This window comes from Orbicella faveolata, unplaced genomic scaffold (assembly GCF_042242905.1).
Source record: "Orbicella faveolata isolate gen_17 unplaced genomic scaffold, um_ofav_v1 contig_46, whole genome shotgun sequence".
NCBI classification, from domain to species: Eukaryota; Metazoa; Cnidaria; class Anthozoa; order Scleractinia; family Merulinidae; genus Orbicella; species Orbicella faveolata.
In genome coordinates, this window is record NW_028301576.1 from 27115881 (window position 1) to 27143305 (window position 27425).

Here is a 27425-nt window from a genome sequence, read left to right on the forward strand (position 1 = left end):
TCGTTACAAGCTCAATAGTTGCGGCTGGAAATAGCATGAAAACCACATGCTCTATGGAGCTAACGAAGCTCGAACAACCTTGGACTCTCGTAAGAGCCCTTTAATAGATCCTAACACTTTGATGACTTAAAAAGTCCTTGTTTATGGTTTTGAAGTAAAAACTTTCAAAAATGCGATCTCAAATGTTTACGAAACGGAAGCCCTTCCTTGGTACCAGAGATTATTAATCAGATACCCCTACTAACTTAATCAATCTTGAGTCAGGGCTGAAATAGGGTACAGAAAATCACATATTTTGGTCTGAAATTGGTTATGGAAAATCGCATATGTTGGTCCAGCTGAAACAAGACAAGGGTTCCCAGAAGCTGGCCGCAAACTCACACCAAAAGTTTCAAGAGCATCCCCAGGGTCTCATCGCCCCATCAGTGAGGCACTCAAGAGTTGATTACAAATAAGAGATGATTGATATCCCTGCTACCTGGCCCTCTTTGAGACATACAAACCAGACGCAAATCAGACCCGAAGCTTATAAACATGTAGCCTCTGAGCAGCCGCAGGACTCCCACAATGCAAGGTAAATGTAATAAATGTGGTCATTGATTTAGATTTTTATAACTAATCTGTGCTGATTGTATTGTCAAGCATCACGTGTGAAGTTGGACATCGCCCTGGCCAAACAGGGTCACAGGTTAGCATAGCACAGCCAGCAAACAAGCATTTGTAATATGCACCACCTCCCGATCATCAGTTGTTTACACAACGTATTCGGGGTTTTTCTGATTCGAAGTTTCTCTGTTCCCATCTCGATCAAAATGAGGCTGCAATCACTCCACGTAAAATAACTGTTTAAATATAAGTCTTGAACCATACAGCGGATCAGAGTGACATGTGAACTGTCAAATGAGAGCACTTGGAAAAAAGGCTTTACCGTATTAGTTACCTTAACATTAGCCTCCAGCGCAGATGCTTATTGGGCTCATCATGGCGTGATAAAGAGATTGCTGTTGTGCGTTAGAATATTACTGTAGGTACAAAGTTAAGAAAAATGTCACTTTGTAGTTGTTGATATTGCAATTATTTGGCTGCTTCGGTAAGTTTTCAAGACTAGTGTTATATTACATTGTGAGTCCACAAACCAGGCCACATGGGCCAAATAGCTATTTTTAACTTTGTTCACTTGGGCAGAGTTAATTATGCAATCAACACGTTAATTGAGAACAAAGGCTGGAGATATCTTTTTTTTGTAAATGACCCACTGACCTTGAAGAATATAACAGGGTTTGTACATGTCATGGAAAACCTGGAATATCATGGAGTTTAAGAGTTTCGTTTTCCAGGCCTTTAAAGTCATGGAATTTAATTGTAGGTCCTTGAAAGTCATGGAAAATTAAAGTTTTGTTTGATTGATTTGTTACTGCAGATGACAAGGCAAGGACAATGTAAGATAGCAAACGGCACGCATTTTGGTGGACGCCAGACTTTGCGTCTGTTGAACTGTTTAAGGTCAAAAAAATACTCCAAAACAAGGAAAGTTTTTAAATTTTTGAAACTGACAGCTAAACCTAAGGTCTTGGAAAACTTGAAAAAGTCATGGAAAGAGTCATGGAAAGTCATGGAATTTGAAGAGCTCAAACGAGTACGAACCCTGTTAATAAACTAGAAGTTGTTGACCTCTCAGGAAACTATTTCATGTTTTTATTAATTAGTTTTGATCTTATTTTTTACAACAGGTTTAGACTTTGTCAGCCAATAAAATTGTACAGGTAAAAGTTTCACATGCAAAATTCCCAGGGAAAAAAAACACCCAAGTGAGATAGAATCCAAAGGGTGGGGACCGATGAACAATCAACACAATTTGTATGTATAAAAATTATCTCATTGTCGTGAAACCATCAGTCATATAATCAACAACAAGTTTATTGATTGGATTATAACTCAATCTGAGACATACACATATATTTTACCATTATCATTTAGGATCAAAATTAATGAATCATCAAATGACCAAGTTTTCCAAGAGCTACGCAACTTCTTGCAACTCTATCAGGTTTCAAACTTTGTTGTCGAACTGTATTGTTTGCATTCTTTGATTTCAGTGGTTGGTTTACACAAAAAGACACCATCCTTTACTCTTGCTGATGTTGCAAGTGCCCTGGTTGTTTTTCACTGGTATTGAATTATACTGCATTGAATACTTTGTGTTAACCAGGACTTAATAACTTTTGGTTAATTAGCGAAGTTGTGTTTCAGCTGCCAGACACAAACGGCTGTATCATGTTTGATTCACATGTCTTCGTAATAATTAAACGACTAGAGAAGGCCGGTTAACTTCTGGCTACTGGCTTGTTTTGTTTTCTTCTTTCCTTGGATGAAACTTCCGACTGACTTCCCGTGGTCACACTGCATCTCTTAGGGATGGTTTGTAACATTCAAATCCTCCAAGCGAGAGCAAAGCACCCTAACTCGTTTTCAGGACGTTATTGTAGAAAGGACTTAGCTAGTTGTTAAGTGTAAAATTATTTCCTTAGGAAAAAGCATCTTATCGCTTAACCGTAGATAAAAGTTTTTGTTGAAATTTACTCAGCTCTTTTTGTGAGCGCAACGGGCCACACTTGAAGGGTTTAAGGGCGGCAACTGTTGAAATAATTCTATTTTTTGTCACAGTGGGATTTAGAATATGGTTACCACCCAAATCAAATTGACATTTTCAATGGCTAACAATCACCCTGCTCCAGCGTGATTGATTGATTGGACCACGAACAAAGTCATTTTCTTTACTTTCAAATTCTTGCTGTCATTTGTTGAAAATTCTCGGCTGGCTCTGGCTGAAGTCATTAAACAGAAAAACAACATTGTTTATCAGGCGTTAATTCAAGGGCTGGCGTTTAAAAACAATATGAAGCCCCAGACACAGGGTGTAACATTTCGAGCATTGTTTTGCGCAAATTTCTTTTTTTTTGCTCAATCCCTGGAATTGTTACCCACAATATTGCAGAAGTAGAATTAGATTCTACTACTGCAGGTGTAGTTGCAAGTCTTGTTTTCCCCTTCAATATTGCACGCAGCAATTTCAGTATGGACACAAGATGTAATTGGGCAGAATGTTGCACTGTATGTCTGGGCCTTCATTATATAATCGTGATGTTTCTGAATGCCATCTGTCATGTGATATTGGGAAAACAAGTGCAAAAACGACACTGAGTGACTTATCCCCAGGAAATGCGAGAAACTATTAGCACGTGAAAAAGGCAGCCTGCATGGCTCGACAGTTTAAGCAATTTCATTGACAAAATATAAAATCAGAAAAATTAACCGTACCCACAATCACGACCCTCTTACTAGACTGAAAAATAATGTAAGCATTTAAACAATTGTAAACATATTCTTAAAAATGATATTGCGAAAAAGGATTTTGCCTTCTCATATATGACTATTTCATATATTCACATTCATGAAGTTAACTGTGTTATTGGATAACAAGGATCTCCAAATTATTTACTTTTAGCCGTACATTTCTCCTTGTGCATCCCAGGAGGGATGCTGACACCTCTATTAGATTGGTATACTAGGTAACACTAATCAAAGTTTATTTCCTCTTTCAGATCGCCGGTGAGCTACTCGGACAGATGAGAAGGGCAAAACAAGAATAACGCCATCATTAGCTTCTACGCAAAGCTGACCAACAGTGGTATGTACCATCGAATCAACCACAAATTTTTAGAGAGAGGGCACACTTACTTGGAAAATGATAGAGACTTCGCCCAAATTGAAAAAAGAAAAAAAACAGCAGAAGTTTTTGTTCCAGACGACTGGGTTCATATAATTGAAAAAACAAACTCAAGGAAACCCTTTGTGGCAACAAAGATGCGACAGGAGGACTTCCATGATTGGAAGCCCTGTACGGAGGAACATTATAAACCAGTATTAAGGGACAATGACAGGGAGAGGGTCTTGCTGAGACATTCACTGGATGAATTTTGGGTGGGGTGAGGAAAAAGGAGAGAATGAAAAAATGGCAATGAAGCACCACCCTGGAGAAGTCTGGGTGCGGTTTGGATTCCAAAAGGATGAACCTTGGAGAAAGATAAAAATAACCAGGCCCGGTGCTCACCAGACAGCAGCACCACCCAGACTTTACACGGAGCACATTTCACTCAAGTCAGACAAAGTCAAGGACCTTAAAAAACTCGCCAAATTTGTTCCTGAGCCCCAGCGGCAATTTTATGTCAACATTTTGAGTAACCCCACCATCGAAGACTCAATCGACAACGAGGATTATGACTAGGCAATTGGCAACCAACCAATTCCTTGGTACATTTTGTCATATCATTAATAAGTTTGATACAAAACGTTAAAGTAGGAGGTTATCTATCTACATCTACATCTACATTTATTAAGTTGATAAAATCTTGGAAGACATCACATCAACTGTACATAAGAACTAAAATAGAATATATATATGTACATATGCAAAAGTCAGATAAAAGTAAATGTGTCAAAATAACACTATAAATAAATAGTAATTTGGCGTCGTTCCCTTTGAAATAAATTGGTTATCGTCAGCAAAACCGCTTAAACTGCTTAAAACCATTTTATAACTCTGTACATAAAAAGCCGTAGTTTAATTTTTGTCACAGGAAGGTTATTCAAAGAAAAACAACCTGTGCCGTATAGTTTACAAAAACAATCGGCCTTAGTATCCGTGTGCAAAAGGGAAGCTTGTGACATGAAGAGAAGGAAAAACCAAGTCAACAGAAAGAAAAGCGAATCACGCTTATTAGATTCAATCCTTCCACTATTCTAGACTATTGCCAATTACATGTCACTGTCCGAGTTTTCATTGTTCTCTGTAGTGTAAAGCTCACTGCTTTTTTCAAGTTGTAGATTTCACTTTTTGAAAACGCTGCCCACTTTAAATGCTCAAACTTCACTTTTAAAGACCTTGGAGTTTATTAACGCATGATGGAATTTTAAATCGGTCTATAAATCTTCGGAACTTTATTAATCGAAGGTGGATTTTGATGTGAACTTAAACGGTTTATTTTAGTAGCATCGATAGTAAGGGCTATTTTAATGTTTTGGTTTCGAAAAGAAGAGGAGAAATAAACAGGAAAAAAAGGGCTGACGTTGTGTCAAACCGGTCTCACAACAAAATGTCAATTTTTGCAATGCGCGGCACATTATTCATTTGTGCCAAGAAGACAACATGACCTAATAGCATTAAGTTTATAAATACAATACTTGTATCAGCTCAAACAACTAGTGGTCGCTGATTTTATTTCATTGAATTAACTTTTTGAGAACGCCAGATGCTAAAATGCTCACTCTTCACTTTAAAAGACCTTAAAAAGTTTATCGAAAAACAATGCATTCTCTATTCTACATTATGTCCTAAAAGTTACCTTGCACTACCTTAACATCGCTTTAAGATTCATTCTGTGGCTTTATTACACTACCACCTCGCAGCCTGGCGTCTCTGTGGGGCTGCTCGTTGGCAATGAATACCATAATTTTTTCCTTGTTTTGTAAAATCCGCCTACAGATATCAAATCAAACAGTATATATCATCTGGTTATTTATAGGAAAATTGTATGATTATCGCAATCAATTACTGATCCATGTTTGGCCGTGTTTACCCAAGCGATCTTTGTTGATCTTTTAAGAATTATCTTTTAACATTTTGGTTATGTGGGAGGCAAAGGTCTCCTGAAAGGCTGGACGAAGTCAGCCTGCAGCAGGTCCCTAGGGTTTAAAGCTTCCAGAGGTTTAGTTCCCCAGAGGGCGTTCTGCCACTTTGAATGTGGAAGAGGAGTAGGAGGAGGAGTGATTCTTTCCTTTGGCTCTTACATATTGTGATTTCACTGAGCTTGAGAACAGTGTGAAGTACATTTACGATGTAGTCGCCATTGCATATGGGAGCATATTTCATGTACACATTCACATTGGCGAATCAAGTGACTTGGGGCCTCTTTATATGAGCCTGGTAACCGGGCTGGCTCGCTTACCGAGAGCAATTTTGTGATCTGTTCGTACGGGAAATTTCAGCCCCTTTGACCAGGGAGAAATTTAAGAAACAAAACATCGACAACTGGCAAGTGTGAAACGTTTGCTGTCTCTCTTCCACTGTGACCATCAAAAATAGCGAAGAAACTCTTGTTCCAGACTATGGTCTACATCCATTTATATCTTCTAAGAGGTTCCACAATAAACGTTAAGTGAAATGAAGTGAGGTGGTTAATCTTCCCGTGGTATCACATCGAATGAAATCAAACTATATTTTCATCGTACTTAATCGAACGATTAAATTCGATTTTGTTCAGTCATTGAGCAAAACTAACTTTAAAAAACTACCTTTATTTTATCTATTTTAACCCATTGACGCCTGTGCCGCCTGTAACCGCCCGTGTGAAAAACTCCATTTCCCTGTGCCGCCCGTAACTGCCCGAAAAAAAGTACATGGTGACAATTACCTTTCCTACTCTCCCTAAAGACTTTTTGGTTCTCCTATTGTTCTATTGTTCTTGAGGACAAATAAACCAATCAGAATGGGCTGTCTGAACATATTTTTAGAGGACTTTAGGGGTCCTAGAAAGACAGTTTTTCTTCTTAAAATCGCGCGCTCGAAAAGTGCAGGTAATCATGGTGCGTTGCGGGCCAAATCTAAAAACTTCCAAGGTTTTGTTTTCATTCCTGACACGGATAAATTACTGATTTGGGCTTTAAAATAGAAAGGAAAAATACAAATCAATGTTTAGGTGGCCTCAGAATGGAGGATCAAGGAGTACAGAGTCCTCAAAATTTTCTGGTGAAGAAGTTTTTCTTCCTAAAACCGCCGTGAAAACATGAAGATCGGAGCGCTTTCGAGTAAGTTTTGATGACAGATTGCAGATTGAAAGCAACTTTTCGGACTTGAGAAACAAAAATGGTAATGTACATTATTACTTTGAAGTTGAATTCAACTTTTGAAACGATTCGTAAAGCCACGGGCGTTAAAATGACTGCAAAAGCGGTCGGCCAAAACTCAAGCTTTCGCGTTAGCGTGAAGAATAATTTGAACATGCGGTGCATGCAGCGAAGCATGTCTGCAAAATTTTGAACAATTTTTTGCTTTTAAATAGGTTTCTTCGCCTCAGCTTGAATGAAAATTTATTGTTATTGAACTTCCTTTCATATTTCTTTCATTTAGTTCCCTGTATTTGGGAATTTTAGGTTTTAAAAGCGAACAGTAATTTGCACGCTGGATTTCTGCATATTTAATTTATGGCGACCTCCAGGCACTTTGTTTATTTGGTTTATTCACTTCGTTGACATATTTTTTGGAGTGTTATTCAGCTACTACAGAACCGCTGAGAAGAGCTAAATGGCCACTAATTAACACAGTTGAAATTCGACTGATCTCAAAATAATCCGCTTGTTTTTGTCGTCTTTTTGATTTACGACTTTCATCTTTCTTTCGCAGCGTCGTAATATTTTCATCGCACGGCGAAGAAATTACTCGATTTCTTGTTTTCAGATTGAGTTTACATGAGTTCTTTGCTTTTATTTTTCGTTGTTTTCTCAAATGTTAGCCGTTATAGTGCAAGAATGAAATTCTGTCGAATTTGGTTTCATTTTTTGTCCTCCAAAGTCAATAATTAACTCATTTTCGCAAAGTCAATTTTCTCAGCTTCTGTGGGACATTTTGTCGCGCCGAAAAAGAAATAATGTAAATTCTTGTTCACTTATCAGTTTTACACATCAGGTTGAATTCTTTTTGTCAATATTTTTTAATATTTTGACTCTTTAATTATTCAACTTTAAATAAACGATGTCTTGAAACCTGATCTTGTGTCTGCGGTTACTACGCATATGGTTTATTTTTGTGCTTTTGCTCGCTCAGAAATATTTCAAAAAAACGTCAGGGGGAATTAGGGTGGGTCGCGGGCAATTTCATTCAGGCGTCAATGGGTTAACAATGTGAAAAATTATGACAGGGTACTACAAATCCCAAAGGAAAGCAAAACTTTAAAAAAATTGTTCGCTGTGTTTTATGCAACCTACAATAGTATTAGTTGGTAATTTGCGTGTGAAAAGCCTCTGCTACCGGCAGTGGCTTACTTGCAAAATGATACTCTGCTAAAATGTGGTGCAATACAACAACAACAACAACAACTTTATTGACTGGCATATTTACAAATTTACAGAAATGTGACCTTCCATAGGAAAACACGTCTTATCGAACATTTCAATTTGGGCCAAACGGTGTTTCAAACGCCCTCAAACGGCATTTGCAAAGGGTTTGCAAAGCGTTTGCAAAGGGTTTGGAAAAAGTTTGAAACGCTTTTAAAAGGGTTTGTAAAGCGTTTGAAAGGGTTTGGAAGGAGTTTGTAAAGCGTTTTAAAGGAGTTTGTAAAGCGTTTGAAAGGAGTTTGTAAACCTTTTGAAAGGAGTTTGTAAAGCGTTTGAAAAGAGTTTGCAAAGGGTTTGCAAAGCGTGTGCATGGGCTTTGCGAAGGGTTTGCAAAGAGTTTGAAATCGTTTGCCTAAGGGTTTTTATGCTAATAAAAGCCATCTTAGTTATAATTTTCATAAAACCTCAGTACGTTAAACCCTTCGGAGCGTTTTTATTCGGCTTTGGTGGCTTTGACAATCGTTCATTTGCTTCTAATAGTGATCCCGTACGAAACTTCTGAGCGAGACACGGTCGAGATTCTGGCCCTAAAAATGTCTCGCTAATGAGCGAGACAGAACCTGACGATAGTCAGGCTGACAGGAGCGATAAAAATTGAACAACAAGGTCATTCATACATGCAACAATTCGTATGTTAATCAAACTTTCGGTGTGTTGATCTACTTAATTGTGACAATCATCTAGCTAAAGTTACAAGCTCACCTCAATGATCAAGCCTTAACTACTTCCATTTCTTGTGGTAGTAAGATTACACTAGCTGCATATTAACACGAAATCCCTTCATTTTAAAATTATCTCTTCAAGAACATCGAAACCCTTTCGGCACAAACACACCGCCGTTACACATTCCATTCCAAATCACAGACACGGAAGAAGATTTTCTTCCTCCAGCAAAGAATGAGTTGATGTTTTCCCGACACAAACACAGCACGAAAAGAAGACACGATGAGATTTTCCCGCTTTCAAAGAATCGGTCGAGTTCTCCAACAGGCGCAGAACTTGATATGTTTATTCAGCGTGGACCAATCAATTGAACTCTCGTATTATCCCAAATGACTTCAAGGTCAGATTTCAAGTTGCGTTGTCACGAAGTGGCCAAACAGTTTTTACCCTTTTACTCTTCTTCACGTGTATCAACACCCAAATCAGTTTAGAATAGTGGAAACTACCTAGACGAAAATGCCAAGGAGTTCTCTGGGGTACATTACGGGAAATTTGAAGCATATTGTACGGTACGTAGGAGCAGACGCAGACTTGTGGTGCGGCATGACATACCTTGGAGTTTTTCGTTGCACGCAATGTAAACACTGCAAGGCCTCTAGCGAAATCTGAACACTGAACAAAAATGCAACCTGGGCGAGAATAACCGTGTTGAAATGAATCTTTTGATGCAAAAGAGCGATCCTGTTATATTTTAGTTTTCGCATTTAGCGCATACTTTTATGGTATGAGGTGTCACGCCGATCGGCAAGATTATGGCCGATAACCAGACCTGACAAAAGTGATGTCCGAATTTTACGTACTTGTAAAATGAATTTAGCCAGAATTACAATGATAACGCACCCTGAAAAATGTTTCGGTAGTGCGCCGTAAGCGAATAAATTCGGTTTGTACTCTATCGTGCTAGTTAACGCCATATGATCGGCGATAAACACGCCAGACAAATGTCTCGACCAGTAGTACCAGAGAGACAAAATCCTCTTGTCTCGCTTTCTCGCTCAGTTTTTGCCACAAAAATAGCATTATGGTCCGAATCGGGCCATAATCTCGCTCAGTCAGGCCACAAATTTTGGTACGGGGACAACATGTTTGATCATAAAATAAAGCTGTCATTCTAAATAGCGTCTTTTGTTCTCTTTCACGAAAAAATAAACGCTAATGAAGCAACACGCGCGGCACATGAAACAGCAGTCAAAGCATTTTCAAAAAAATTCCACTAACATGAAACTAGTTTGACTTCTGTTGCCAACTTTCCTTTTTCCTTTAAAAAAAGAAGAGAAAGAAAACATGCGCGTGCGACTTGAAAAAAATACAAAGTGGAAAGATCACTCCATGTATGTCTTGTGTTTGCAAGTTGAATGACTCCCGCCTTGTTTTCTTTGACGAAAAAAAAACGCTAATGAAGTAACACGCGCGGCACATGAAACAGCAGGAAATCCGTAACCAAAAAACATGCCGTTAATATAAAACTAGCAACATAAGACATTTTCTTAAGAGGTTGACTTGTTCCTTCTTTTTTCCTTAAATAACACACACACGCACGCGCGCGCCTTAAAAATAGTGGTGAAAGGATTACTTGTGTTTAGAAGTTGAATCACTCCCGCCTTGTTTTCTTTCACACATTCTTTGTTTTCTTTTATGAAACACCCTAATGAAGTAACACGCATGGCACACGAATCACAAATTGTATATTAAACAATGGCCTTGTTTTCAATAGCTACGGGTGTTGTTTACGCAATCTTCTATCAAACTCTATTTGAGTGAATAACATACTTGTGAAGTAGCTTTGTTGTATGTTATAAAAATTCAATTTTTTTTTGGCTTCTATTATACTGGAAAGTAATTTAAAAGCAATCACACAACTTTTGAATGAAAACAATAACTGTTTGTCCGCAATGCTAAACGTTTAAGTGGGCTATCACTATAAATTAGACCAGTAACCTGCATGTGCACAGTTAGAATACACTTGTACTCAAAACACGAATATTCGCGATCATCAACATGGGAAAAAACGACCAGATTCTGATACAGTGGGTGACAAAAGATAAGTGGAATGGAGTTAAGCAAAATGCCAAAAGAAAGGATATTAAGCCCGAAGAAGGAGCGTTGCGTTCTGGACAAGAAGTAAAGCTGAAGTGGAGCAGCCGCTGGTACAATGTTATTGTTTGCGAAGATTGGAGTCCCAAGAAGAGAAAAGGTATTTTTTTTATTGACACTAAGTTAATTTCTCTTCCTCAAGGTGAATTCCACTTACGGCAAAATCCGTTTTTGGTTTTCGTGTTTTTCTTAAAATCCAAATCTGAATTTCCCAATCGAAAACACCGTGAATCGATCTTGATGTTAATTCAAAAATTTGTCTCACAGAAAGTTTTGTATTTGAATTTCAGTTCGATAATCAAATTTAATCGATCGATAACTGCACGTAGATCATGGTTGGGTAGGATAACTCAGTAATTTCTTTCTTTTTTTTTTCACAGCTAACTCTGATGTTGTTGTCAACAAAGCACGTGCCTGCAAGCAATGCGTCGCAGACTACTGGTGAAAGTGAACGGTACCAGCAGTTTCTAGACGAGCAAAACACGCGAGTGAATGGCTGGGGAGAGGAAAGGAGAAAGAGACTTGCCACTGAACAAACCACTGCACCTAACGTCCGACCGCTCCAAACAGCAGTATCACCTTCCGCTTCGCCGATTACCAACCCTGCACCACCTGCACCAAAAGAGGTACCGATTGCAGTCGTCCCTCCATCCCCGTTGAAGCCCGAAAGAGAACTTAACAGTGCACTACATGCAGCCAAAAAACTAAAAGAAGAACTTGAGCAGGAGAGAGCCACCTTGAGAGAGGGATTTAAGCGGAAAGATGCGGAGTTAAAACGCCGAGAGGAGCAGATCCAAGCAAACGTCAGCGATGATGTGCGGAAGGTAAGCGTCTACAATTATTAGATACCGTTCTCAGACAAGTTTATGTTTCTCTTTCACGCTGTGTAGCGTAAAAACAGGAAAGACGAGTCAATTCTCTAAAGAAAAATATCTTTGTAGATATGACTTTTCCTTGTTTCGATGATAATCTTCACCTGTGAATTCGTTTATAAGTTCGCTTTGAATGTATACAAGCAGTGGCGTTAAAACGTGATACCATTTAAAATTTACGTACAATTTTAAAACAAACAACAGTTGGTTCTTTGAGAATATGCAGTTCTTATTAGCTTAACTACGCTAGCAACGCTTATAGTTCTCAGAAACGAAAACCCTCTGGCATAAATGCGAAATGATTTGAGTTGCAAAAAATATCGATTCTCTTGTTAGGTACTGGTTAGCATGCAGGACAGTTTGCTGACATTGACAGCCCAAGTAAACGCGCAATTCCAGTCCCTGACATCGAGTGTCGATGAAATCCAAAAGAGATTAACTTCCATGGAGGAAAGCATGGCACTTAGTTCCATGGTAAGTAAATTTAAAAAGTTCTATTAAATTATACTGTGGGTTGGGCTGTATTGCATAACGGAGAGTACTTTTTTCCTTTTTGAATGTGATTGAGCGAGTTGAAGTAGGTCGAAGTAACGAAAATACCCCTGCATACAGAGTTTTTGCTTATCCTGCAAGCTGAATTATTGATATTTTGATATAGTTGACTGCTTGGTTTTCAGTAAAAGTGCATTTTCTCTTTATTTTAGTTGTCTTTGACTGAAAGTGCTGAGAGTCTTCGCTCAGAGCTTCCGCCAGAACAATCTGTGTATTCTCCAACACTGGAACGTTCGTTGCAGACTTCCACACCTCAGCCGCAGCGACCAAATGTCGAGGAAAGAACGACTGAAGTCATGACACCGGACTTGCTGTTAAGTTACGGCATGCCACATCACTTGATTGGCGAGACGATTGAGGCCATCCAGCAATGCAATAAACGACACCTTCTGGCGCTCAAGTTGGTACAGCATCTGTTCTCAAAAGAAGAGTTGTCTTCATCTAACTGTGGAGGGAACCATGGAGAGGGTCAGCTTGACGGAAGACGCTTGGATCTCATAAAGCGTGAGTTTCATTTTTAATTACTTAAGGTCAGGGTTAACATAGACAAAAGCAGTCCCTTTTTCTCATTGCCCGTCAAGCATGTGTTGATCGTGAATGTACGATTTTTTCTCCATTTTTCTGAAGCATTTATTTAAGAATTTGATAAAGAGGTAACAAAATGAAAGGCAAGGTCACGTTTGTCGTATAACGTCAAGCTTAATCTCTCCTAATAATGAGAACGCGTGCTGTCTAAAAGAATTTACACAGCACGTGTACTTATTAATTTTAATTTCCTTCGAGTGTCACGCATCTCAAGGACGTTTTTCTTACATATATTAACATCATAAAGCAATCGGTCAAATTAGTCCGGATTTTAATCTGTCTTCATTTCTTCTAGGGTTGGTATTCTTTGTGTATCCTGTTGAGGTCAGCGAAGTATCAAAGACATGGAGTGACATTAAAAACAAAATTAACAACAAATGTCGGTACCTCAAAAAACAAACTGTTACTCTCAGCTCGGCAGATTCCATGGTTGAAAATGTAACCGTTTCTCAATAAAAACTCGTTCGTTAATCCATTGTCATATCAGCTCATAAGCAGATTCCATGGTTGAAAATGTAACTGTTTTTTTAATAAAGACTCATTATTCGTTAATTCATTGTCTGGTTGATTTCTGTCTACACATCACCGCAAGCACAAGAATCAGTGGAACCCGTTAAACATACAGTCACATAGTCAAAACATTTTGATCCTTATTCTCGTACTCGATTTTTTTCGTGTTTTCACGCGTGAATTCTTGTGCTTGCGCTTCATTTTACATGAAGAGTGTTATTCCACCTTGCCGAATACTCGCTGCAGACCCGTGAGGAAACAGGAGGTCTTATGAAACCCCTTGTTATTGGTTACTTTCGATCCTAAATTTAATTACTTTCGATTCTCATTAGTTGAAGTGGCTATAAATTGGCAAGAAAAAGTGAAAACATACTTTTTCTCCTGGACCTCTCTCCGCGGCAGATTTAAATCAGGTTAGAAGAATTTTGTGCTTGTTTTTATTTCATTGTATAACGGCTTTTTTAGAAGCCATGGACTCAGTGGGTTTAGACACCTGTACATTAGCAAATCAGGAGTCTATTCAAGCTGATCTGAATGCGGTAGTTGACGAGTACTTCCATTGGACAAGTTCAGCTGAAGTACAAGGTCAAGTTGACTACGATGCCGATTCTTATTCGTCAGATTCTGATAGCACTTGCTCAGAGCATGACACTTCTTCTGTAGGCCAAGATGATTGCTCACCGGGAGACAATTGCCTTGATCTCAGAGACAGTGACAGCGATGAGCTACAGACAATCAGAAACTTTCTGAGTAATGGATGCGGTTGTCAGTTTGGGCCGAAGATGCAACATTGCAGTTCAGAGTTCTCTTTCAGCGATGTTCTCGAAAGCCGTGCAAACTGTTTACAGTTGAGTAAGAAAAAATTAGATTTAATTGTTCTTTCTCATTTACATTGCCACTTGTGTAGGGACGAAGTTAAAGGTAGAAAGCGAAAGCGGACTGCTTGTAACTTTTATTTCATGGGCCGCCAAATCTGTAAAAAAACGTACTTATTTTTGCATGCAGTTGGTAGGGAGCGCTATTCAAATCTGTGTGAACATTATAGGGCCTTTGGTCTTACTTTACGTGTTCACGGAAACAAAGGTAGGCTGCCTAAAAAGACCTGCTCTTTTGAGGCTACTAAACAAGTTTCGACGTTCATCAGCAACTATGCTGAAGAACATGCGCTTGTTTTGCCCGGCCGTGTTCCTGGCTTCAAGCGTACTGATGTGCGACTTTTGCCTTCTCACATGTCAAAAGCTTGTTTGGCGTGTTTATTCAACTGCAATGGAGGCACAAAGTCAAACACCTACTGGGTACTCAAAGTTCGTGGAACTTTGGAATCAGCTAACTCCACATGTAGTTATCATGCGGCCAATGAGTGATTTATGTTTTACTTGTCAACATAATAACACTCAAATTGTCCGATCAGCAAATCTTCCTGAGCACGTGAAATCAGCAGTCGTACGCGCTCAGGAAGAACATTTGTTTAGGTCAAGTAGTGAGCGAAGCTTCTACAGAACTACTGTAAAAGCCGTAGAGCCTACCGCACACCAGGTTCTGACTGCAAACAAAGGGATCGTTCCAAAGAACAACCCTCCTTGTTCTTTGAAGGGCAAGATGCATTATTCGTACGATTATGCACAACAAGTCCACTATCCAAGTAATCCCTTGCAGCCGGGACCCATTTATTTCAAAACACCACGGAAATGTGCTATTTTTGGTGTCTGCTGCGAAGCGATTCCTCGTCAAGTAAATTTCTTAGTTGACGAGTCAGTTCTCACAGGTAAGGGAGCCAACAGTACTATCAGCTTGGTTCATTACTATTTTGGGAAATTCGGGCTTGGCGAAACAGACGCCTACATTCACGCAGACAACTGTTCTGGTCAAAATAAAAACAATTATTTTCTTTGGTACTATGCCTGGAGAATAATTGTTGGTTTGCACTGGAACATTCTGTATTCATTTCTGGTTGCTGGTCACACCAAGTTCTCTCCAGACTGGTGTTTTGGCTTGGCTAAGCAGGCGGTCCGAAAAACTTTTATTTCGGACCTATTTGAGTTGGCCCGTACGATTGACAACTCGACTGTCACAGGCGTGAATGTCACACAACTCTGTGGACTTCATGACGGTTCAGTTATAGTTCCTACTTACGACTGGGTAAGTTTTCTTGATCCCTACTTCAAGAAATTGGCAGGAGTAAAGGGCTATCATCATTTTCGCTTCAGTAAAGACGCGCCAGGGCAGGTTTACTGTAAGCGTTATGCTGACTCTGAAGAAGTAGAGTTTGACTTACTAAAAGATCAAGCAAAACTTCCACCTTATACGCTTCCTCCTGTCATAAAACCATTAGGCCTGGATTTAGAAAGGAAGAATTATCTGTATAAGGAAATTAGACAATTTTGTAAACCAGATTCTGCGAATCTAGTCGCACCAAAACCTTGATGCGTCTTAGTGAAAGAATTGGAGCTATTAATTGCAACTCTACATGAATGGCAACATGTAGTGTCAATCATACATTTCAGGTTGTTCGAATCAATGAACATCGAAACTGAACGTGCGGGATAGTTTACAATAGATAAGCTTAGTAAACATTCCGGGTAGATACTGCAGCCATACTTTTGACAATTTCGGCAAGGCACAAGCTTATTTCTGAATTTGTAAACATATTTATGTAGTACATTTTAAAAATAACACCCGGTTGTTTGATGTAGCGAATTCGTGACAAGGTTCATTCGCGAAATCTGTCAAGCGTAGACAATCATGACCGTCGAGCTATTATGCAAATTTCGGCTTGTCGATTGTTTGTGTTCGCCGCGCAATGTTTGGATCGAAATTTCGACAAAATAATGCTCAAATAATATTTAAGATGTAAAATTTAAAATTCATCTTTTACCTTTCTCTTTGTGTCTGCGAGAAAACTACGGTGAACATTTGCTTGTATGACCGGCGAGAAGTTTTCATTCACGTCAAATCAGCTGATAATCGTAAACACAGGTGACCAAAACACAAACTGACATCGCGCGCTCGTGCATTCTAAATACATTTCTGCACTTTCCCATCATACTGAATAACTATATATAAATCTTTTTATCTTGCTACTTATGTCAAAAGAACAGTTAATTACTGACCGTAAGGTATTGAAAACTAATCATTGCTAAGCGTGTTTTATTCCTTGCGGACTAGTTCCGCCGGTGCTCAAGAGAAGCATTTGCCAAGGGTTTGCGAAGCGTTTGCAAAGGGTTTGCGAAAAGTTAGCAAAGGGTTTGTGAAGCGTTTGAAAAGGGTTTGAGAAGCATTTGCAAAGGGTTTGAGAAGCGTTTGACACGCTTTGCAAACCGTTTGACAGGCGTTTGCAAAGGGTTTGAAAAGCGTTTGAAATGCTTTCCAAGCGTTTGTAAGGAGTTTGCGAAGGGTTTGCAAAGCGTTTGAAAAGAGTTTGCAAAGCGTTTGAAACGCTGTCAAACCCCGTTTGTGAGGCGTTTCAAACGCCCTAAAAACGCTGTTTTCAATAAGACGTGTTTTCCTATGGAAGGTCACAAATATCTACACATTAAGTTAAAAGAGCTTGACAATAGCAACAGTGCGAACCCGCAGATAGCCTGGGCTAATCTAGGAGGGCCACATCTATATTTATATTAGACCGTTAATACATAGATAAGATTGTTATGCAACTACTTATAGAAGGATTTACAAAACCATTTAATACAAGTACATTTACATGTTTTGATTGACACTAGGAGCTACGATCTACTAGAGATAAATTAAACTATGGGTTGAAATTAATCAGGAACTAAATTCAAGAACTCAAGTCAGTGTGTCAACTTCAACATAGTCATCCCTATCTGAACGAGTCTCAAATAAAAATCTATGAATTTTTTTCTTAAAGATTGGTTTAGATAAATCTCTCCAGTCTGGAGAAATTTGATTCCATAATATCGCTCCAGTTCTTGAAAAAGAGCGTTTGAAAATTTCCGACTTAACTTCTTTCTGAAGATAATTCCCTTTTGCGGCATGCCTTGTGTTGTACCCATGAATTTTATTTGACCTAGTGAAAAGAGTTCTGATAGGTGAAGGGGCTAATTTTTTCCAAATATCATGCATGAGATTCACAATCGCATCAAAATAGATCATATTTACAGGTAAAATCTTTGATTGAATGAAAAGAGAAATAGCATGAGCATCACTGGGCACAAAACAAATCAGTTGAAGAGCTCGTTTTTGGAGAACAAGTAGTTTGCCAAAGTACAATTTGGCTGCACAACCCCATACACAAATCCCATAGGATAAATATGGCAGAATAAGAGAGCGATAAATCATTAAAAGAGTTTCAGTTATTATAAAAATGTAGTTGTCAATGTAATTATCTTTCAATTCAAATTATGACACGATGAACACTCATAACTATTCAATTCTAATGAAGTAACTAAGAACTTCAAAGCAGTAGCCAGCCAAGGCAACATCAGAAAAAAGACTTTCATATATGTTACTGTTATGTTTACGATTATTATTCAAGCTATAGCCTCTTACAGGAACCTGTCAAAATTGCTAAAATTTATGTGAAATTACACAGCTAAATATTTTCTCCAAGACACACAAATGGACACAAAAATAAAGATAATAAATAACCCAAATTTAAATTTTTCAGAGGCAAGTGCCTCGGTTTGCCTCATACTGGCTACGGCCCTGAACATTTTTAGCAGAATTCACTGATACTGGTTAATACTGTACACTTTAGGTCTCCACCTCAACAAAGAAAGTGTTTCTTAAGGGGAAATTCCTTGGATAACCTCAAACACCGATCATACACAACAGTTAGATCACACTAAACAAACAATCCCACCAAGAGCAAAATGCCAAATATGTTTTCACTTGCTGTGGCCACCATATTGAATATGTGAACAGCAGTAGCATTATTTTTCATTCAACAACAATTACACCAGTGGCTCCTCTTTCACCCTAATTTTCACCTTAACATGTAAAAAAGAACTTACTCTAAGTGATTCGTGTCTGTGTACGTGACATAAATGTAAATATGGGGCTCAAAACTTTGCCGTAAATGACCCATGAAAACCTACCTCTTCGCGTTGAAAACACTGGTTCAAAAGCACAAATGTCACTTCAGAGCCTAATCACGTGATTTCTTCATGTTTGCTGTCAGAGGGTTTTGCTGAAAAACCTGGTGCTAAATGTCTCTAATTTTACAAATACAATACTTGTATTGGCTCGAACAACTAGCATCGCTGATATTTGCATTTTGAAAACGCTTCACGCTCAAATGTTCAAACTTCACTTTAAAAAGAGACCTTGAGAAGTTTATCGACGAGGGCATCGATAAATGGGTGAATCTTTTGATACACATTGAAAGTTATTAATCAAAGGTGTATTTTGATGCAAACTCAAATGGGTTATTTTAGCACTAGCAGCCTCGACAGTACAGGCTATTTAAATGTTTTGGTTTCAAAAAGAAGAGGAGAAATCAACAAAAAAAACAAAAAAGAGGGGGCGGCATTGTCTCGAACTCGACCCACCATAATTGTACCAGCTCTCAGTCTGCATAGCACTTTAATCGCCTGTACTAACACAACAACATATATAAAAGCGACTTTTTTGTGACTGGAATACTTGTATCGGCACGAACAATGAGTGGCTAATGTGATGCTTTGTTGATTTCATTGTCCAGCAAAACAAAAGCTTTCTTTTGTTTTGCATTCAACAGAAAGATGCCACTAGGAAAAGTGCCTTTTTTGCATACGTTATTTCTCAAAAACAAAGAGCAACCCAGCGAAAAATAAATTACAAGGCAATGTTTTTAAGCTGAAATGAAGTCCACATGCAAAAATTCAGCTAATTTGGAGCAAAAAAAGCAACCAAATTTGTCACTCCTCGCCTTTTATGACTAGCTTCTTCAAATGAAGTTTATAGATTGTACCTGTGTACCTTGACGTTATTCAGAGGTGGAGTTATTTTGTGAATGTGTTCACTAAAGTACTTAAAGTACTTGTACAGGTGTAAAGAACAATGCAATAAGGTCTACCCATCTACCATGTAATTGGCATGCAATCATGCAGGTGTCCAATTACATGTATCCAAATTACAACCTTTTGTAATTGGATACTTAAGCCATTCACAGATCAATAATTATTATGCATGCTTTAATGGTTGAATGTCAGATGGCATCCATTTTGAAAGCAGAATATATTTTCCTTGTGCAGGAACAATTGCATTAATATTCATGCATTATCAAGTCCAACTGGGTCTTTCCCAGGTTCCACATGGTTCATTGATCAACAGAACAGAAATTTGAGCAGTATCAATTTCTGTTTTGTTGCTCCAATTTCTGTTGCATGGTGTTCATGATGTTTTAAATTCCATTCTGCTTGTGTAATTTCAAATCTCTCATCATAAATTCTATTCTGTTTGTTCAATTTTCAGCAAAGAATTTATAAACTACATGCAGGTTCCATATAACAGAATTTGAAACAGGATTTTGGTGGCGATGACCGCTCATAAGGATCAACATGATTCTCCAATTGTTAATGTCTTAAATGAGAAAACTTCAAGATGGATTTCTGAGGTATTGTACGTTATGAATGTTGCTACTATTCAATAACTGCTTGGCAAGAATAATTGCTACAGTTTGCTTTTTTGATATTGTTCTGAATTATTCAGGGATCTCTCAACAAAGCTATGAATAACAACAATGGTAATCAGCATATACTCAAAATAAGGAAGATCACACCAATGAAAGTGGCACAATATCCAAAATGTTGTTGCAATAATTTTTCGTGTTGAAAAGGCAAGTCTGGGTTTATTCTTGACTGCTCAAAAAATGACTGTTGACTTGTTTGTCAGAGTGGTCAATATTGCTGCAAAAGTAACGATCCTGTTGTGCTCAGAAAGAAGGTACTGGCAAAAGGGCTGGCCTTTGCAAAGTCCAAGATTGCTCTTTGATGTTAAAAGCTACTACAAAAGACAACTGCAAATTTTGTGGACACCAATGACCAACATTCTGAAAACAGTAAAGAGGATTCTGACTTGAGTGAGGTGGAGTGGGATGACAGTAGGGTGGATAAGCCTGATAGCATATTAGCAGAGCCCTCGTTGAAAGTTAAGGCGGGGTTTCACCTGAATTTTGTGAAAAAATGAATTTTTGTTTTTTCTCAAAATTGCAACTTTGACTATTTAACATTGGGAAAGGACTTTTTCGTTTTTCTTACCATTTTGCGGTAAATTAACAGTCGATTTAAAAGAGGTGAAAATCTGGGGATGTGTTACCATGGCCACGATAATAGCATTTTTTGTTTTTCTTGGCTGTTTATGGCCTTTTCTGACTGATTTCTCGAGGAAACAGAATGAGGTACTTGGTGACACATACATGACGGAACATACTGCGAATTGCACCCTGGAATATATTTAATATTGAAACCGAAGGTTGAGATCACTTTTTGAAATACGTGTGTTCAAGAGTAGTGAAAATATTGTTGTAAATGGCTGGGAAAAGGCAAAGAAGCCTCTACAGACCAAAAAGGGAAGGAAAAGGATTTGGTGGGTGTAAAAAAGGGAAAAATTTGGGGGAAAAAAAAGCATCAGAAGAAGTAGAAATCGATCGAGCAAAACCGAGGACCTCTCACGAGGGAGCTGACGCTTCAGACTCTGAGGACTCTGATCAAGCACTCAGTTCATTGATGAAGAAGATGAAGCTGTTCCATTCAACAGAAGAATCACTGAATAGCTCGGATGAAGAATCAACTGGGCAATGCGAAGCAACTGGCTACAGACTAATTGATTTGCAAAGTCTATCTTCAGTGCTCTCTGCAGCAGACAAATGCGAAGAAGGTGAAAAAATTACCTTGACAGATTTTACCAAACCATTTGATTGTTCTTCTGGGCTGAAAAACAAACCGATTTCAGTGTATAATTTAACTTTGTGATTTTGTCGCTTTGATTTTGTTGTTTGTGCTTAAATATTTTGGCACTTGTATTTCTGTATTTATTGAACTAGGAATTTTGTTTTCAAATGACATGCAACAGATGCCACACTAGACATTTCAAATAAACAGTGTCTTATACTGTATGTCTTTTTGTTTCTTCAAGAAACTGAAAGTGGTCAGGCAAGGTTAAAGTCTGACCTTCTCCTCATTTGCAGTGCTTGTGACGAAAGCACTTCACTCCAGACATCTGCCAACATCACAAAAAGGGGAAAGTCCATCGATGTAAACAAAAGAGCTGTTTTCCACTCTCTGGAATCGGGGACTGGTTATGAAGGGCTTGGATCCTTCTGTGGAATCATGAACATGCCTTGTATGTCGACAAGTGCCTACTACAAACAGGTAGACCGCATCCTAGGCATTGCACAAGATTACACAATGGAAGAGCTCAAAAGTGCAGGTCAGAGGCTACGAAACATCATCCTTGATGAAAATTCGGAGCTTGACATTAATGAGACTTTGGATGCAGCTGTTAGCTTTGATGGCACCTCAGCCAAGCAAGGCTTTACCTCTAACAATCTCAGTAGACAGTGGTGAGGTTTTGGACTACGCTGTCTTGTCAAAAGCTTGCCAAAAGTGTGCTCGCAAAGAGTCACAGTTTGAAGGGGAAGACGAGAGCTTTCAGGAGTGGAGGAGAGAACATGTGGCCTCTGGTGAGTGCGATATTAATTTTAATGGTAGCTCACCAGCCATGGAAGCTGAAGGAGCTTCTATCCTTTGGAGAAGATCCACTGAAATGCATAACATGAGATACAAGTGGATGGTCTCAGACGGGGACAGCAAAGCATTCAACACTGTCAAGAATGGTGATTAAGTTGGATTGTGTTGGCCATGTCCAAAAGAGGATGGGCAAACACCTTTTAAACTTGAAAGCATGGACAAAAGGCAAACTGGAGGATGGCAAACCCATACAGGGGCATGGCAGGCTCACTGAAACCAAAATTAAGAAGCTACAAAAATATTATGGCCTCACAATACATCAAAATACTCTAAAAAAAGTCCAATCCAACTGACAGAGAAGTTGATGTTGCCATCTATACCATGAAGAAGAATATCATAGCAACTCTTAACCACAGTGTTAAGGGACAGGATCCTGCTAAACAGCACCACTTCTGTCCTGTTGGAGAAACTTCATGGTGTAAGTGGCAACAGGATCAGGCAACAGGGACAAGCACCTACAGAGATGATGAGTGTTTGCCTGAGGCATTTCTTGAACTTGTAAGGCCATCATTCATGACACTGAGTGATACAAAACTTCTCAAGAGATGCATTCGTGGGACCACTCAAAATGTAAATGAATGTATCAACTCTATGGTTTGGGTGCGTTGCTCCAAGCATAAGCATCATGGTGCTAAGGTCATTCAATACTCTGCTGCCTCAGCTGTTTGCCACTTCCACAAGGGAGCAGAATGTACAAAGGACATCATGGATAAACTTTCAATTTCTGGTGGGACACACACCAGCCATGCCTTCAGGCTAAAGGATAACTAGCGTTTGCAGAAAGCAGACAACCAAGCTACGGCCAAGGAAAAGAAGCGCCGCCAGGCAGTCCACCTTGTTCGCACACGACGAGAAGAAGTCCTTCAGGACCTTGAAGGAATTACTTATGAGGCTGGGGGATTCTGATTGGTTACCTGTTGCCTCTAGAAACTAAATCTGACTAGTTTTCCAACCATTGTTTTTGTTCAAGATTCATCATAATATATAATCTGTTATAAACTTTACGTCTGTTTTCTCAAAACGACAGATTTTCACCTTTGAGAAAAGATATCTAAAGAAGGATTTAAGCTATTGACCTGAAATTTTCAGGACAGTTGGTGCTCATTTAATAAATTGATATAAATGAAGGAATTTTCCAAAGGCTTGCTGGGGAAAAAATGACCAATTAATATTCACCTAGTTTTTCAGCATGTAACTTGAGATGGTTCCTTTGATGTGTGATGTTATAATTTTGTAAAATCCTTCATTCATATCAACAATTAGTTCTTATTCTTTGAAATGACATAAAAAGTTTATTTTCTATCAAATTTATAAAGAGAAATCCATGGGTTTTGCACTGCAGGTGGTACTTTTGACAGCCTGGTGTCAAGTTACTTTTGCTGTTACGCAAAAACAGCCATTTTTAGAATCTTTGGTTTGTAAGCTTTCCAGTGATATATAGTTTGCCATGGTTTGGATTAAAACTGTTAGAGCTACTGAAGATACAAAAAGTGTGCTTTTTTCAGGTGAAACCCTTCCTTATACCAGTTCTCTCTTTTGATGGTGATATGACTACTTGGATATTCCTGGCAGAATTCAAGTCAAGCAACAATGGCTGTAGTGGTAGCAGTGCTTGCAGTGATATTTCCCTGGCTGTGGCTCACACGTTTTTAACTTTAGCCATTCATTTTCTGCTTGGGAGCCACCTGTCCCTCTGTTGGACCAAGCTTTTGTGTTTTGCCACAGCACTATTTGAATGCCATAGAAGGTGCTGAATTGTTCTGCAGTTATGACCCTGTCAGAGTTGGACAGCCATACCCTGTAAGAATGTAAGACCAGCATCCCTTTTCCACCATCGAGCAGCAACTTCATGTCAGAAGAACAAAAAAAAACAGTGCGGCACTATTTATTCATGATGAAAAGGCTGTTGCTTTTCAGTTTGTCCAAGATAGCACTATCTAAGCTAGCATATGGTACAGCTATTACAGTTGCTAATAGCTTAACTTGTCTGTGTCATGCAGTTTTAGCAAATTTACTCTTGTAGAAAGTTAGCAATTCAATTTAGGTTGTTTGAGTTGTCTAGCAGGCTTTCTAACTCCACTGGATAAGATGTTGGTCTATCGCTAACATCTGTGTCCTCCCCTTCCACACTATGCCAAGTTGCCCTGCAAAATTTTTTGTGGTAAAACGGTAAATTACTGTTAATTTTGAAACAACATAGGTTAAGTTAACTTAAATTAATCTTATGCTATAGAATACAATTAAAAAATAAAAACAAGTGACCACATCTTTTTGTTTTGCTTGTTTTTACTATGTACCATGCATTGAGCATAGTTCCATGGCTGTATCCTTTGCCATCAAGCCAAAGTGCCAAGGCAAGTGTTAAGTCAAGATTTTAATCCTATAAGGCCTAAGAATGTGAATTTACACTCCATTGTAAAAGCTCTGAAATCGGAAAAGTGCAAATCAGCACTCTTTCAGATACCATCTTTTATTGTTGCTCAATGGTTACCAAGCACTATCACCCAATCAGATGAAGTGTCAGATTGAGTCTTGCCAGGCTAATGGAATGGGTTTTATACAAAATATGTGAGAAATCTGACTTTGTTCACATCAGTTACTATTTTTTACTACTTTTATTTACTCTATTACTATTTCAATCTGCGAAATGGCAGCTGTAGATACTCTGATGAATCGGACTTTCAAGACGAAGAAGGAGACAATAGTGGCAGTAAAAGCGACAGTTTCATTTCAAATGTAAATACTGATGATCTTTCTCGGAAGATGAAGGCAATGAAGACAGGTGGAGTCGCGATCCAGCACCAGTAAACACAACTCCTTTCGTATCAAGAACGGGAGCTGTTAGTAGTATTCCAGTAGACAGCACTGCAAAAGGCTTTTTCAACCCTTTTGTCTCTGATGAAGTGTCTGAGGCCTTTGTGGAAGAAACCAATGGATACACGAGGCTATGCATTGCGCATAAACCAAATCAAAGATTGCAAGAAACTAACATGGAACAAATTAAGCTCACTTCGGGCCCAACATTCTGTTTCGTATCAAGAAGCTTCCTGATATTGACTTGTATTGGTCAAAGGATGCAGCTGTTGGTGTTCCTTCTGTGCAAGAAGTAATGCATAGAGTAATTCATATCAATGACAATGAAAAGGCTGCTCAACACAGACACCTTGACCATGACTAGCTATTCAAAACTGGTCCTTTGTTTGAGGCTATCAACAAAAAGTTCTTGAAGAATATCAACCATTACAAAACCTCGATGAAGCAACGGTCGTATAAATACACGCCAACTCATGTCTATCTCTCACTTTAAAGGGGAACTAGCAACGAAACAATATCTCCCCATCAATCCCGAGAAAAGGGGAATTAAAGTGTGGTTGTGTGGTGACGTGTCAAATGTTTTTTATTTTATAAGTACCGAGATTTATCCAGAGATGACAGTGATGAAAAATTGTTCTGTCTTTAGTCGCAGCCAATCAGCGACGCGATTTCACTAATGAAAAATCATTGTTCGCAGCATCTGATTGGACGAATGATGTTTTTCACTAGTGAAAAGTGATCATACGGCAAGCCACGTCATCCTTGGCACAAAAGCTGGCAAGCCACCTTTTTATTTTCAAGATGTCGTAAAGGTTTGTGGACGTCAGTTCAGTTGACAATTTTATTACAGAACAAGAAAACAAAGCCACATTACAAAAAACACAATGAGTTGCAAAACTTTTGCAAACCTTTTTAGGAACCAGGAACGAACTTAGAAAAGTTGAAGAAATTCCAGCATTGGAGTTAAACGAATACATCTGCAAGTGTATCATTTCGATCAGAACCAAAGATGGGAAAGACTATGAGCCTTCTTCACTCCGAAGTCTATTGGCAAGTTTTGAACGACATCTAAAAAAGAACAGCTACTCTGCAAGTATCATGAATGACCTCGTATTTGAGAAAACAAGAAAAGTCCCCCTGTCCAAACAGAAAGAGTTAAAGAAAAAAGGAAAAGGAAACAGGCCAAACGCTTCGATAGCTTTAACCAGTGATGAATTGAATACGCTCTATGAAAAAGGCCTCCTCGGTACACGAAATCCTGAAGCGTTGTTAAACACTCTGGTTAAACAGCACTATGCATTTTGGGCTCAGAGGCTGCAAAGAACATAGAGGCATGTGCTGGGGCAATGTAAAGTTGAAGGAAACAGCTGACGGGAAGGAATATTTGGAATGTAATGAAAGACAAACCAAAACAAGAACCGGTTCAGACTGCCGCGATATCAGGGTAATCCTGCCTAAAATGTTTGCCACTGATGGATCAGAAAAAGATCCTATAGTGGTCTACAAGCTCTACGCCGGGAAGAGACCTGAGAAAATGAATGAAGACGATTCTCCCTTTTATTTAGCTGTCAACAACAACTTAAAGGCAGAGTCCCTTCAGACGAAAGAGTGGTTCATGGTTGGTCCTGTTGGCATAAACAAACTTAACGATCTCATGAAAGCTATGGCTCAAAAAGCAGGAATAAACAACGAACGTCTCTGAAATCACTGTGGTAGAAAAACTATGATACAAACACTCAGCGAAAATGATATTCCACCAACTCATATCGCTCAGTTGTCAGGACATAAAAATCTAAAAAGTATCGAATACTACAGCAAGGTCTCGACAAAACAGCAGATGAAAATGTCTCAAGTTCTTAGCAGTGTTGTAACTGGTACTGCAACCAAGACATCCTCGTATGAAAAAGCCAATCCAGCGATTTTTCCATCTACTTCTGAATCACAGCAATCTATGGCTTTGTTCAGTGGGGCTGTCATTCAAGGGAGCAATTATTCAATCAACATAAACACAGTTAATCAGTCACCAAAGCTCACACTACAGGAATCTAACCCACCAGAAGCGTTGCCATGATGGAAGAGACTGAGGCCTTTAGAGGACCGTGACGACGAGTAAAAACATTGCTATGATATGAATATGTTTTTATATATCTCTAGCTTTAGAATTTCCTCTTTTCCCTTAGCTGAAATTTTGAAAAGAAAATGTTGAAGTTTTTACACTTTCCAGTGAATAAAACTCATTTCATTGTCTAGAAATTTTGAAAAGATGTTGAATTTTTGAAGAGCGTACAAGTAAATAAAACTCATTTCATTGTCTTATCGCTGTTAATTGTCATTACTATTTGAGAGAAATCTCAGTACTTATACAATAAACAAATAACTTCATGGTTGGTTCGCTTGTATGATTTTTATTCACTTG

At 38.7% G+C, this 27425-nt stretch overlaps 2 protein-coding genes and 2 pseudogenes across 2 annotated transcripts; all 4 read left to right on the forward strand.

The window, feature by feature from the left end:
- The first annotated feature begins 11181 nt into the window (after positions 1–11181).
- On the forward strand, positions 11182–13654 carry LOC149099313 (uncharacterized). Its single transcript, XM_089277301.1, has 4 exons — positions 11182–11810; positions 12195–12332; positions 12563–12914; positions 13291–13654. The coding sequence occupies exons 1-4, from the start codon at positions 11376–11378 to the stop codon at positions 13449–13451; spliced, it is 1086 nt and encodes a 361-aa protein (XP_089133427.1). The 5' UTR covers positions 11182–11375; the 3' UTR covers positions 13452–13654.
- Positions 13655–14837: 1183 nt separating this feature from the next.
- LOC149099314 (uncharacterized) lies at positions 14838–15996 on the forward strand. The gene has a single exon (XM_089277300.1). It carries the CDS (start codon positions 14853–14855, stop codon positions 15927–15929), a length of 1077 nt encoding a protein of 358 aa, XP_089133426.1. The 5' UTR covers positions 14838–14852; the 3' UTR covers positions 15930–15996.
- Positions 15997–20974: 4978 nt separating this feature from the next.
- LOC149099315 (uncharacterized) lies at positions 20975–23101 on the forward strand (annotated as a pseudogene).
- Positions 23102–25810: 2709 nt separating this feature from the next.
- On the forward strand, positions 25811–27122 carry LOC149099316 (uncharacterized protein KIAA1958-like; annotated as a pseudogene).
- Positions 27123–27425: the final 303 nt, after the last annotated feature.

Bases quoted from the DNA above. Each gene is read 5' to 3' on its own strand.
- LOC149099313 (XM_089277301.1), top strand. From the start codon at position 11,376: ATGTTGTTGTCAACAAAGCACGTGCCTGCAAGCAATGCGTCGCAGACT. The intron at 11,811-12,194 runs GTAAGCGTCTAC...TTCTCTTGTTAG, and splicing joins TCAGCGATGATGTGCGGAAG to GTACTGGTTAGCATGCAGGA. The intron at 12,915-13,290 runs GTGAGTTTCATT...CATTTCTTCTAG, and splicing joins ACGCTTGGATCTCATAAAGC to GGTTGGTATTCTTTGTGTAT.
- LOC149099314 (XM_089277300.1), top strand. From the start codon at position 14,853: ATGCGGCCAATGAGTGATTTATGTTTTACTTGTCAACATAATAACACT.